Consider the following 13,268-nt stretch of genomic DNA (forward strand, 5'->3'; position numbering starts at 1 on the left):
AACTCCAGCAAATTTGTCAAACATGACTTCCCCTTCATAAAACCATGCTGACTTTGTCCTATTAAATTATGATTATCCAAATGTCCTGTTACTGTCTCCTTAATAATGGGCTCCAAAATTTTACCTACCACAGATGTTAGGCTAACCGGTCTATAGTTTCCAGCCTTCTGTCTACTGCCCTTTTTAAATAAGGGTGTTAATTTAGCAGTTTTCCAGTCTGCCGGGACCTTTGCCGAGTCCAGGGAGTTTTGGAAAATTATTACCAATGCATCCACAATCCCTACCGCCACTTCCCTCAAGACCCTAGTTTGTAAGCCATCAGGTCCAGGTGATTTATCCGCCTTGAGTCCCATTATTTTACCGAGTACCACTTCCTTAGTGATTTTGATCGTGTTTAGCTCCTCCCCCCCTTTAGCCCCCTGTTTGTCCAGTGTTGGGATATTCTTAGTGTCTTCTAATGTAAAGACTGATGTAAAATATTCATTCAGTGTTTTTGCCATCTCCATATTTCCCACCATTAATTTCCCAGTCTCATCCTCTAAGGGACCAACATTTACTTTAGCCACCCTTTTTCTTTTTATATAACTATAAAAGCTCTTACTATCTGTTTTTATATTTTTTGCTAATTTACTTTCATAATCTATCTTCCCTTTCTTAATCAATCTTTTTGTTATTTTTTGCTGTCTTTTAAAGTTTTCCCAATCCTCTATCCTCCCACTAGATTTGGCTACCTTATATGCCCTTGTTTTTAGTCGAATACTATCCTTAATTTCTTTACTTAGCCACGGATGGCTGTCTTTTCTTTTACACCCTTTTCTTCTCAGTGGAATATATTTTTTTGGAAGTTGTAAAATAACTCCTTAAATGTACACCACTGATCATGTATCATCTTACCCTTTAATCTATTTTCCCAATCCACTCTACTCAATTCCGCTCTCATATCTTCATAGTCTCCTTTATTCAAGCTTAGCACGCTTGTTTGAGATCCAACCTTCTCACCCTCTAATTGAACATGGAATTCAACCATGTTATGGTCACTCATTCCAAGGGGATCCTTTACTCGGACATTTTTAATTAATCCTGTCGCGTTACACAGGACCAGATCTAAGGTTGCTTGCCCCCTGGTCAGTTCAGTTACTTACTGCTCAAGAAACCCATCCCTAATACACTCAATGAACTCATCCTCAAGGCAGCCCTGCCCAATTTGATTTGTCCAATTAATATGATAGTTAAAATCCCCCATAATTATAGATGTTCCCTTATTACAAGCCTCAACTATTTCCTGATTGATACTCCGTCCAACAGAGTTGCAACTGTTCGGAGGCCTATAGACTACGCCCACTAGTGTTTTTTCCCCTTATTATTCCTTACCTCCACCCAAACTGTTTCATTATCCTGATCTTTTGACCCAATATCATTTCTCTGTATTACAGTGAATCCTTCCTTTATTAACATAGCCACCCCACCTCCCCTTCCTTCCTGCCTGTCCTTCCTGATCATTAAATAACCTGGTATGTTTAATTCCCAGGCATTGTCACCCTGCAGCCATGTTTCTGTAATGGCCACAAGATCATACCCATATGTAGTTATTTGTGCCATTAACTCGTCTATTTTGTTACGAATGCTACGTGCATTCAGATAGAGAACTTTCAAATATGTTTTGTGACACTTAGTTCCTGCTTTTGCCCTTTTTATTACTTTACCTTTTACTCCATACCTTCTGCCCCTTCCTGACACGCTCTGGTTTTTAATTTCCCCACTGCTACCTAAGTCTATGACCTTCTCTGTTGTCATTTTTATTATTTGCTCTCTAGGAACCTCCCCCCCACTAGTTAGTTTAAAGCCCTCTCTACAGCCCTAGTTATATGATCCACCAGGACTCTAGTCCCAGCACTGGCCAAGTGAAGCCCTTCCCAACGGAACAGCTCCCTCCTGCACCAGTACTGGTGCCAGTGTCCCAGGAAGCAAAACCCATTTCTCCCACACCAGTCTTTGAGCCACGCATTTAACTCTCTAATTTTATTTGTCCTAGCCAAATTCGCTCGTGGCTCAGGTAATAATCCAGAGATTATTACCCTTGTGGTTCTGCTTTTTAATTTGGCCCCTAGCTGCTCAAACTCCCTCAGCAGAACCTCCTTCCTTGTCCTATCTATGTCATTGGTACCAACATGGATCATGACAACTGGATCCTCCCCCTCCCACTCCAAGTTTCTCTCCAGTCCAGAGGAGATGTCCTTAACCCTGGCAGGCAACACAGCCTTCGGGACTCTCGCTCTCGGCTGAAAACAGCAGAGGAAATTCTCTGCCATAAACTTCAAGCCCAGGCTTTAGTGTAAAAACAGTACAAAGCGCCTCAAACACACAACAGACAACTTTATAGTAAGCACATCACATTATTGTGACACATGTCAAATTTTATGTTTTTATTGTTTTATTTACACGCAACACTGATGAAGATATTTTCAAAAAATGCTTTGAATGATTTGATTGGTTTGCCTTCTCCTTTTATTGGATGTTTCTCCTGACTGGTCATTCAGGATTGGCTGTACTTATTATTCCTCCACAGAGTCTCAGTAATAGCTCTCAAGCCGCTGTCCTCATCTTTGATTGGTGCATCCACTACCTCCTCGGTCCCAATCTGTTGTCGTTTACTTTCAGCCAATCATATGTAAAGTGTGACTGTCACAGAACAGGAAGTGTGACAGTCGCAGAACAGGAAGGGTGACTGTCGCAGAACAGGAAGTGCGACTGTCGTGGAACAGGAAGTGTGACTGTCGCGGAACAGGAAGGGTGACTGTCGCAGAACAGGAAGTGCGACTGTCGTGGAACAGGAAGTGTGACTGTCGCGGAACAGGAAGAGCGACTGTCGCGGAACAGGAAGTGTGACTGTCATGGAACAGGAAGAGCGACTGTCGCGGAACAGGAAGAGCTACTGTCGCGGAACAGGAAGTGTGACTGTCACAGAACAGGAAGTGTGACAGTCGTGGAACATGAAGTGCGACAGTCGCGGAACAGGAAGTGCGACAGTTGCGGAAAAGGAAGTGTGGCTGTCACGGAACAGGAAGTGTGACAGTTGCGGAGCAGGAAGTGTGACTGTCACAGAACAGGAAGTGTGACTGTTGCAGAACAGGAAGTGTGACTGTCACAGAACAGGAAGTGTGACTGTCATGGAACAGGAAGTGCGACAGTCGTGGAACAGGAAGTGTGACTGTCACAGAACAGGAAGTGTGACAGTTGCGGAACAGGAAGTGCGACAGTTGCGGAAAAGGAAGTGTGACTGTCACGGAACAGGAAGTGTGACAGTTGCGGAGCAGGAAGTGTGACTGTCGCAGAACAGGAAATGTGACTGTTGCAGAACAGGAAGTGTGACTATTACGGAACAGGAAGTGTGACTGTCATGGAACAGGAAGTGTGACTGTCACAGAACAGGAAGTGTGACAGACGCAGAACAGCAAGTGTGTCAGTCACAGAATAGGAAGTGTGACAATCACAGAACAGGAAGTGTGTGCAGACTCCCATGTTTTCTAAACCTATAGATTGATAGCAATAGTTTAACTAGTTTGTGAGCAGTTTACCTCATGCACTACAGCAATCCCCACATTCACGGTAACCAGTTTTATGACTGAATGGGAAGGACCTGCACCAAGTTTATCGGACATGGGTTACAGATGGTGAAGGGCAGGTTCGGTCCGATTATTCCTGGGGACTTTGCTCAGTGTCCACCCGTTGGATGGTTGAGGGGTCCGCGGAACTCTGCCTCTCACGCGGTGCGCTGTTGGAGTCCGGTGTATTTGTGTTTGAACTAGAGCGCATCTTCTTCGCATAGATGTCCCTGATGTTGACACACGGTAGGCCTGCCACCAGCTTTCTCAGCTCCTGGTTACGAATCACGACATCGATGGATTGCTCCCGTTGATAGTATTTTGAAAAGCGGTTAAATATGATGGAAACTGGCAAAGCGACCATCAACAGGCCGAATATGATGCAACTGCTGCCGATTAACTTTCCTTGAATGGTGACTGGGTAAGTGTCACCATAGCCCACGGTGGTCATACTAATGGTTGCCCACCACCAGCCAATAGGGATGCTGTGAAGACTAGTTTCTTTCTCATCTTTCTCAGATGCGTAGATGAGGGCTGAGAAGATGGCAATGCCTACAGTCATGAATACAACCAACAGCCCTACTTCTTCATAGCTGTGCCTGAAGGTTGCCCCGAGTGATCGCAATCCATTGGAGTGACGAGCCAACTTCAGGACTCGAAAGATACGCATCAACCGCAGGACCTGTACCACACGGCCAATGTTTTCCAGCTCCGAGATATCATCATCTATGCATTCTACTATCAGGGTGATGTAGAACGGTAGAAATGATAAAAAGTCTATGATATTCAGTGGATTTTGGAGGAACTTGCAGAGGTACGGAGTGACTATCAGCCTTGCTATGTACTCAATGCTGAACCACGCAATACAGGTGGATTCAACAATCATGAAGCCAGGGTCTTCAGACTGCCCCTGAAATTCAGGCAGACTGTGAACACACATAGTCAAAATAGAAAGCATAACAATGGCCAGTGAGCATACAGTGAACGCCTTGGCTGAAAAGGAATATTCTGGATTCTCCAAAATGAGCCATATCTTTTCCCGCTGTTTACCATACCACATATGCTTAAAATTATCCATTTGTTGGGGGATGGCATTGAGATCCTCAGAACTTATTAAGCTCAGGTCATCACTCTGTGTGTCAAACTCCCTCTCGACAACATTCTCTTTTCGTTCGTGGTATTTGAACCTGCAGCAGTGATAGATGCAGCTCTCGCCAATGCCCCAGTACTCAATCTCTTGGTGGAAGGAGAATACACAAATCCCTTCCATTACATGGAGCTTGCCCGTGGAATAGAAATTCAACACGTAGTGAAAGAAACTTGGATTTCTGTCAAAGTAATATTCGTCAGCATCCACATCATAGTCATCGCACAATTCAAGGGTGTCCTCCCTTGAGGAGCATGCCAATAACTTTCCCAATCTGCTCTCTGGGAATTTTAACAGTGCCTTTTGCTCGACCTTTTGCTTCAGGCCCCCAACATTGATATTGATCATCTCCAGGCAGAGCCTGTCTCTGTGGTAGAACTGTCCATAAACCATGATCACCCCACTGATATATTGAGGTTAGGGGTCCTCGTCAGAAGGCGAGTGGTATGAGGAGTAGTGAGTTCAGAATCCTGTCTTTAACAACTCATATTACTGAAGTTGGTAAAGTGGTTTTTTCCCAGTGTCTTATGGGAGCAGGTCCAAGTGTCTCCTGGGAGCAGGACCCAGTGTCTTCTGGGAGCAGGTCCCAGTGCTTTCTGGGAGCAGGTCCCAATGCTTTCTGGTAGCAGGTCCCAGATCTTCTAGGAACAGGTCCAAGTGTATCCTGGGAGCAGGTCCCAGTGCTTTCTGGGAGCAGGTCCCAATGCTTTCTGGTAGCAGGTCCCAGATCTTCTAGGAACAGGTCCAAGTGTCTTCTGGGAGCAGGTCCCAGTGTCTTCTGGGAGCAGGTCCCAGTGTCTTCTGGGAGCAGGTCCCAGTGTCTTCTGGGAGCAGGTCCAAGTATCTCCTGGAAGCAGGTCCCAGTGCCTTCTGGGAGCAGGTCCCAGTGCCTCCTGGGAGCAGGTCCCAGTGTCTTCTTGCCCAGGAAAGTCTGTTAAAGCATCAACAACAATAGAGGTCAGAAGAAATATTTTCCAATAAAAGACAAGAACAAACTAGCCAATAATGAAACATCATGGATGAATAAAGAGATAGGGGAAATATTGAAACTAAAGAAAAAGGCAAACACTAAATACATATACAATAAAGGAGAGGATGACAAAGGAAATACAAAGAGGTTCGGAAATAAGTCAAAAAAACAATTAGGAAGGCAAAGAGGAATTACAAAATTATTCCACAGCACCTCCCAAACCCGTGACCTTTACCACCTAGAAGGACAAGGGCAGCAGAAGCATAGGAACACCACCACCTCCAAGTCTACATTAATGATTTGGACTTGGGAATCGGAAGTACAATTTCAAAATATGCGGACAACACTAAATTGGGGAGTATAGTTAATATTGAGGAGCACTGCAACAAATTACAAGAAGACATTAATAAACTTGCAGAATGGGCATATAAATGACAAATGAATTTCAACATAGGTAAGTGTGAGGTATTACATTTGGTAAGAGAAATAGGGAGGTCACATATTACTTGGAAAATATGTATTTAAGTGGGGTAGAGGAGCAAAGGAATCAGGGAGTACAAATACACAAATCAGTAAAAGTAGCAACACAGGTTAATAAGGCCATAAAAAAGGCAAAAAAAAGCACTAGTGTTTATTTCTAGAGGGAAAGAATTGAAAAGTAAAGAAGTTATGCTAAACTTGTATTGAACCTTGGTTAGACCACACTTAGAGTACTGCGTACAGTTATGGTTGCCACATTATAAAAAGGATATAGAGGCACTGGAGGAGGTGCATAAAAGATTTATAAGGATGATAACAGAACTGCAAGGGTATACCTATCAGGAAAGGATGAACAGGCTGGGACTCTTTTCCCTTGAAAAGTGATGGCTAAGAGGTGACCTAATAGAGGTCTATAAAATTATGAAAGGTTTTGATAGAGTGGATACAGAGAGAGAGTTTCCACTTGTGGGGAAGAGAAAAACTAGAGGCCATCAATATAAGATAGTCACCAAGAAATCAAATAGGGAATTCAGAAAAAACTTCTATTACCCAGAGAGTGGTAAGAATGTGCAACTCACTACCACAGGGAGTGGTTACATAGAAACATAGAAACATAGAAGATAGGAGCAGGAGTAGGCCATTCGGCCCCTCGAGCCTGCTCCGCCATTCAATGAGATCATGGCTGATCATCCAAATTCAGTACCCTGTCCCTGCCTTCTCCCCATATCCCTTGATCCCTTTAGCCTTAAGAAATATATCTAACTCCTTCTTGAATATATTTAATGAATTGGCCTCAACTGCCTTCTGTGGTAGAGAATTCCACAGGTTCACCACTCTCTCGGTGAAGAAATTCCTCCTCATCTCTGTCCTAAATGGCTTACCCCTTATCCTTAGACTGTGACCCCTGGTTCTGGACTCCCCGGCCATGGGGAACATCCTTCCTGCATCTAGTCTGTCTAGTCCTGTTAGAATTTTATAAGTTTCAATGAGATCCCCTCTCATTCTTCTAAACTCCAGCGAGTATAATCCCAATCAACCCAATCCCTCCTCATACATCATTCCTGCCATCTCAGGTATCAGTCTGGTGAATCTTCGCTGCACTCCCTCCATGGCAAGAACATCCTTCCTCAGATAAGGTGACCAAAACTGCACACAATACTCAAGGTGTGGTTTCACCAAGGCCCTGTACAACTGCAGCAAGACATCCTTGCTCCTGTGCTCGAATCCTCTCGCTATGAAGACCAACGTACAATTTGCCTTCTTAACCGTCTGCTGCACCTGCATGCTTACCTTCAGCGACTGGTGCACAAGAACACCCAGGTCTCGTTGCACTTCCCCTTCTCCCAATCTATTGCCGTTCAGATAATAATCTGCCTTCCTGTTTTTGACACCAAAGTGGATAACCTCGCATTTATCCACATTATACTGCATCTGCCATGCATCTGCCCAATCACCCAACCTGTCCAAATCATACTGGAGTTTCTCGGCATCCTCCTCACAGCACACACGCCCACCCAGCTTTGTGTCGTCTGCAAACTTGGAGATATTACATCTAGTTCCCTCGTCTAGATCATTAATATATATTGTGAATAGCTGTGGTCCTAGGACCGATCCCTGCGGTACCCCACTAGTCACTGCCTGCCACTCGGAAAAAGACCCGTTTATTCCAACTCTTGGCTTCCTGTCTGCCAACTAGTTCTCTATCCAAGTCAGTACCTTGCCCCCAATCCCATGTGCCTTAACTTTACACACTAATCTCTTATGCGGGACCTAATCGAAAGCCTTCTGAAAGTCCAAATACACCACATCCACTGGTTCTCCCTTATCTATTTTACCAGTTACATCCTCAAAAAATTCCAGTAGATTAGTCAAGCACGATTTACCTTTTGTAAATCCATGTTGACTTTGTCCGATTCTGTCACTGTTTTCCAAGTGCTCTGCTATTACATCTTTTATAATGGACTCTAGCATTTTCCCCACTACCGATGTCAGGCTTACCGGTCTATAATTCCCCGTTTTCTCTCTACCACCTTTTTTGAATAGTGGGGTAACATTAGCTACCCTCCAATCCATGGGAACTGTTCCAAAGTCTATAGAATTTTGGAAGATGACCAGCAATGCATCTACTATTTCTAGGGCCACTTCCTTGAGTACGCTAGGATGTAGATTATCAGGTCTTGGGGATTTATCGGCCTTGAATCCAGTCAATTTCCCTAACGCCATTTCCCTACAAATACTGATTTCATTCAATTCCTCCCTCTCATTAGACCCTATGTTCCCCGATATCTCTGGGAGGTTATTTGTGTCCTCCTTTGTGAAGACAGAACCAAAGGTTGAGGTGACTATTATAGATGCATTTAAGTGGAACCAAATAAGCATATGAGGGAGAAGGGAATAGAGGGTTATGCTGATAGTTAGATGAGAAAGGATGGGAGGAGGCTCGAGAAGCAATCTGTAACCTCATTGCCCAGTATATTCCTCACTCTACCATTACCTTCAAGCCAGGGAAACAACCCTGATTCAATGAGGAATGCAGAAGAGCATGCCAGGAGCAGCACCAGGCGTACCTAAAAATGAAGTGCCAACCTGGTGAAGGTACAACACAGGACTACATGCATGCTAAGCAGCAGAAGCTGTATGCTATAGACAGAGCTAAACGATCCTACAATCAACGGATCATATCAAAGCTCTGCACTCCTGCCAAATCTATTCGTGAATGGTGGTGGGCAATTAAACAAGTAATGGAGGAGGAGGCTCCATGAACATCCCCATCCTCAATGATGGCAGAGCCCAGCACGAGTGCAAAAGACAAGGCTGAATTGTTTGCAATCATCTTCAGCCAGATTGGCCTCCTCCTGAGGTCCCCACCATCACAGAAGCCAGTCTTCAGCCAATTCAATTCACTCCACGTGATATCAAGAAACAGCTGAGCGCACTGGATACAGCAAAGGCTACGGGCCCCGACAACATCTCGGCTATCGTGCTGAAGACTTGTCCTCCAGAACTAGCCGCGCCTCTAGCCAAGCTGTTCCAGTATGGCTAAAAAACTAGCATTTACCCGACAAAAGTGTAAAATTGCCCAGGTATGCCCTGTCCACAAAAAGCAGGATAAATCAAACCCGTCTAATTACCGCCCCATCAATCTACTCTCAATTCGCCAACAAAGTGATGGAAGGTGTCGCCGACAGTGCCATCAAGCGGCACTTAATCACCAATAACCTGCTCACTGATGCTCAGTTTGGGTTCTGCCAGGACCACTCGGCTCCAGACCTCATTACAGCCTTGGTCCAAACATGAACAAAGGAGCTGAATTCCAGAGGTGAGGTGAGAGTGACTGCCCTCGACATCAAGACAGCATTTGACCGAGTGTGGCATCATAGATTCATAGAAAATTACGGCACAGAATGAGACCATTCGGCCCATCGGGTCTGTGCCAGCCAAAAAAGAGCTATCAAGCCTATTCCCACTTTCCAGCTCTTGGTCCATAGCCCTGTTGGTTACAGCACTTCAAGTGCATATCCAAGTATTTCTTAAATGTGATGAGGGTCTCTGCTTCAACCACCCTTTCAGGCAGTGAGTTCCAGACCCCCACCACCCTCTGGGTGAAAAAAGTTCTCCTCAACTCCCCTCTAATCCTTCTACCAATTACTTTAAATCTATGCCCCCTGGTTATTGACCTCTGTGCTGGGGGAAATAGGTCCTTCCTATTCACTCTATCGAGGCCCCTCATAATTTTATACACCTCAATTAAATCTCCCCTCAGCCTCCTCTGTTCCAAGGAAAACAACCCCAGCCGATCCAATCTTCCCTCATAGCTAAAATTCTCCAGTCCTGGCAACATCCTTGTAAATCTCCTCTATACCCTCTCTAGTGCAATCACATCTTTCCTGTAATGTGGTGACCAGAACTGCACGCAGTATTCTAGCTGCGGCCTAACTAGTGTTTTATACAGTTCAAGCATAACCCCCCTGCTCTTGTATTCTATGCCATGGCTAATAAAGGAAAGTATCTCGGGCGGCTTCTTAACCACCTTAGCTACCTGTCCTGCTACCTTCAGGGATCTGTGGACATACACTCCAAGGTCCCTCTGTTCCTCTACACTTCTCAGTATCCTACCATTTAATGTGTGTTCCCTTGCCTTGTTAGCCCTCCCCAAATGCATTACTTCACACTTCTCCGGATTGAATTCCATTTGCCACTGTTCTGCCCACCTGACCAGTCCATTGATATCTTCCTACAGTCTATCAACCACACGGCCAATTTTTGTATTGTCTACAAACTTCTTATTGATGCCCCCTACATTGAAGTCTAAATCATTGATATATACCACAAAAAGCAAGGGGACCTACTAGTGAGCCCTGCGGAACCCCACTGTGAAACAGCCTCCCAGTCACAAAAACATCCTTTGACCATTACCCTTTGCTTCCTTCCTGCCACTGAGCCAATTTTGGTTCAAACTTGCCACACTCCCTTGGATCCCATGGGCTTTTACTTTTCTGACCAGACTGCCATGCGGGACCTTATTAAAAGCCTTGCTAAAATCCATGTAGACTACATCAAACGCACTACCCTCATCGACCTGCCTTACCTCCTCAAAAAATTCAATCAAGTTACTCAAACACAACCTTCCCTTAACAAATCCATGCTGACTGTCCTTGATTAATCCATGCCTTTCTAAATGGCGATTAATAGCCATATATCCAAATTTGCCTTTTAAACAAAGATAGGTGGCATTGTAGGCAGTATAGATGAAAGATATTGATAGATTAAGTGAATGGGCAAAATTGTGGCAAATGGATTTTGATGTAGGCAAATGTGAGGTCATCCACTTTGGACCTAAAAGGATACAACAGGGTACTTTCTAAATGGTGAAAAACTAAAAACAGTGGAGGTCCAAAGAGACTTGGGGTCTAGGTACATAGATTATTAAAATTTCATGAACAGGTACAGAAAATAATCAAAAAGCCTAATGGAATGTTGGCCTTTATATCTGGAGGACTAGAGTACAAGGGGCAGAAGATATGCTGCAGCTGTACAAAACCCTGGTTAGACCACACCTGGAGCACTGTGAGCAGTTCTGGGCACCACACCTTAGGAAGGATATACTGGCCTGGGAGAGAGTGCAGCATAGGTTTACCAGAATAATACCCAGACTCCAGGGGTTAAGTTACGAGGAGAGATTACACAAAGTGGGGTTGTATTTCCTGGAATTTAGAAGGTTAAGGGGCGATTTGATCGAAGTTTTCAGGATATTAAGGGGAACAGATAGGGTAGATAGAGAGAAACTATTTCCGCTGGTAGGGGAGTCTAGGACTAGGGGACATAGTCTAAAAATGAGAGCCAGGCCTTTCAGGAGTGAAATTAGGAAACACTTCTACACACAAAGGGTGGTAGAAGTTTGGAACTCTCTTCCGCAAGCAGCAATTGATCCTAGATCAATTATTAATTTTAAATCTGAAACAGATAGATTTTTGTTAACCAAAGGTATTAAGAGATATGGGCCAAAGGTGGGTATGGAGTTATGTCGCAGATCATTGAATGGCGGAGCAGGCTCGAGGGGTTAAATGGCCTCTTCCTGTTCCTGTGTTCATTGAATGGCGGAGCAGGCTCGAGGGGTTAAATGGCCTTCTCCTGTTCCTGTGTTCATCGAATGGCGGAGCAGGCTCGAGGGGCTCAATGGCCTCCTCCTATTCCTGTGTTCATTGAATGGCGGAGCAGGCTCGAGGGGCTCAATGGCCTCTTCCTGTTCCTGTATTCATCGAATGGCGGAGCAGGCTCGAGGGGCTCAATGGCCTCTGACTGTTCCTGTGTTCATTGAATGGCGGAGCAGGCTCGAGGGGCTCAATGGCCTCTGACTGTTCCTGTGTTACTATGCAGCTTTTCTGCTTCTCCCAGTTGGTGTGAAAATTAGAATCTCCCATTATAATCACTCTGTTTCTCCTACATGCTTCCCTGATCACCGTATTTATAAATCACTCCACTACATCAGCACTATCAGGAGGTCTGTAGACAACTCCCACCAGAGTCCTGCATCCTTTGCTGTTCCTTAGTTCAACCCAGAGTGTTTCCACTGCTTGATCACCCTTACTGAAATCCTTTATTTCTACTGCTAGAATTGTGACTTTTATCAATATTATATTAATAAGGAGAGAGAGAGAGGGAGAGACCACCTGCAGAGAGAGAGACAGAGAGAGAGAAGGAGAGAGAGAGAGAGGGAGGGAGAGACAGAGATAGAAAGAAAGAGAGAGACCATCTTCAGAGAGAGTGAGACAGAGGCAGAGAGGAAGGAAGAGAGAGAGGGAGAGACAGAGATAGATAGAGAGAGCGAGAGAGAGACAGAGAGAGAAATAGAGAGAGAAAAAAGAGAGAGACAGAGAAAGATGCTGACAGACTGTGAGAGGGAGAGAGAGACCACCTGAAGAGAGAGAGAGATAGAGAGACAGAGAGACAGACAGAGAGAGACCACTTGCAGAGAGAGGGAGAGAGAGAGACATTGAGGGAAAGAGCGAGACTTCCTGCAGCAAGAAACCACTCACACAGACAGAGACCACCCACACAGACAGAGACCACCCACACAGACAGAGACCACCCACATAGACAGAGACCACCCACACAGACAGAGACCACCCACACTGACAGAGACCACCCACACAGACAGAGATCACCCACACAGACAGAGACCACCCACACTGACAGAGACCACCCACACAGACAGAGATCACCCACACAGACAGAGACCACCCATACAGACAGAGACCACCCACACAGACAGAGACCACCCACACAGACAGAGACCACCCACACAGACAGAGACCACCCACACAGACAGAGACCACCCACACTGACAGAGACCACCCACACAGACAGAGATCACCCACACAGAGAGAGACCACCCACACTGACAGAGACCACCCACACAGACAGAGACCACCCACACAGACAGAGACCACCCACACAGACAGAGACCACCCACACTGACAGAGACCACCCACACTGACAGAGACCACCCACACAGACAGAGATCACCCACACAGACAGAGACCACCCATACAGACAGAGACCAAAACAG

General features: G+C 45.2%; 1 protein-coding gene across 1 annotated transcript; it reads right to left on the reverse strand.

The window, feature by feature from the left end:
- Window positions 1–2,421: 2,421 nt before the first annotated feature.
- On the reverse strand, window positions 2,422–5,401 carry LOC147103053 (delayed-rectifier potassium channel regulatory subunit KCNS3-like). The gene has a single exon (XM_085963126.1). The coding sequence runs from the start codon at window positions 5,140–5,142 to the stop codon at window positions 3,694–3,696; it is 1,449 nt and encodes a 482-aa protein (XP_085819252.1). The 5' UTR covers window positions 5,143–5,401; the 3' UTR covers window positions 2,422–3,693.
- Window positions 5,402–13,268: the final 7,867 nt, after the last annotated feature.

This window comes from Somniosus microcephalus, chromosome 20 (assembly GCF_052327205.1).
Source record: "Somniosus microcephalus isolate GS21.2 chromosome 20, FLI_Smic_1.0, whole genome shotgun sequence".
NCBI lineage: Eukaryota > Metazoa > Chordata > Chondrichthyes > Squaliformes > Somniosidae > Somniosus > Somniosus microcephalus.

Coding starts and splice junctions, on each gene's coding strand:
- LOC147103053 (XM_085963126.1), bottom strand. CDS start 5,142: ATGGTTTATGGACAGTTCTACCACAGAGACAGGCTCTGCCTGGAGATG.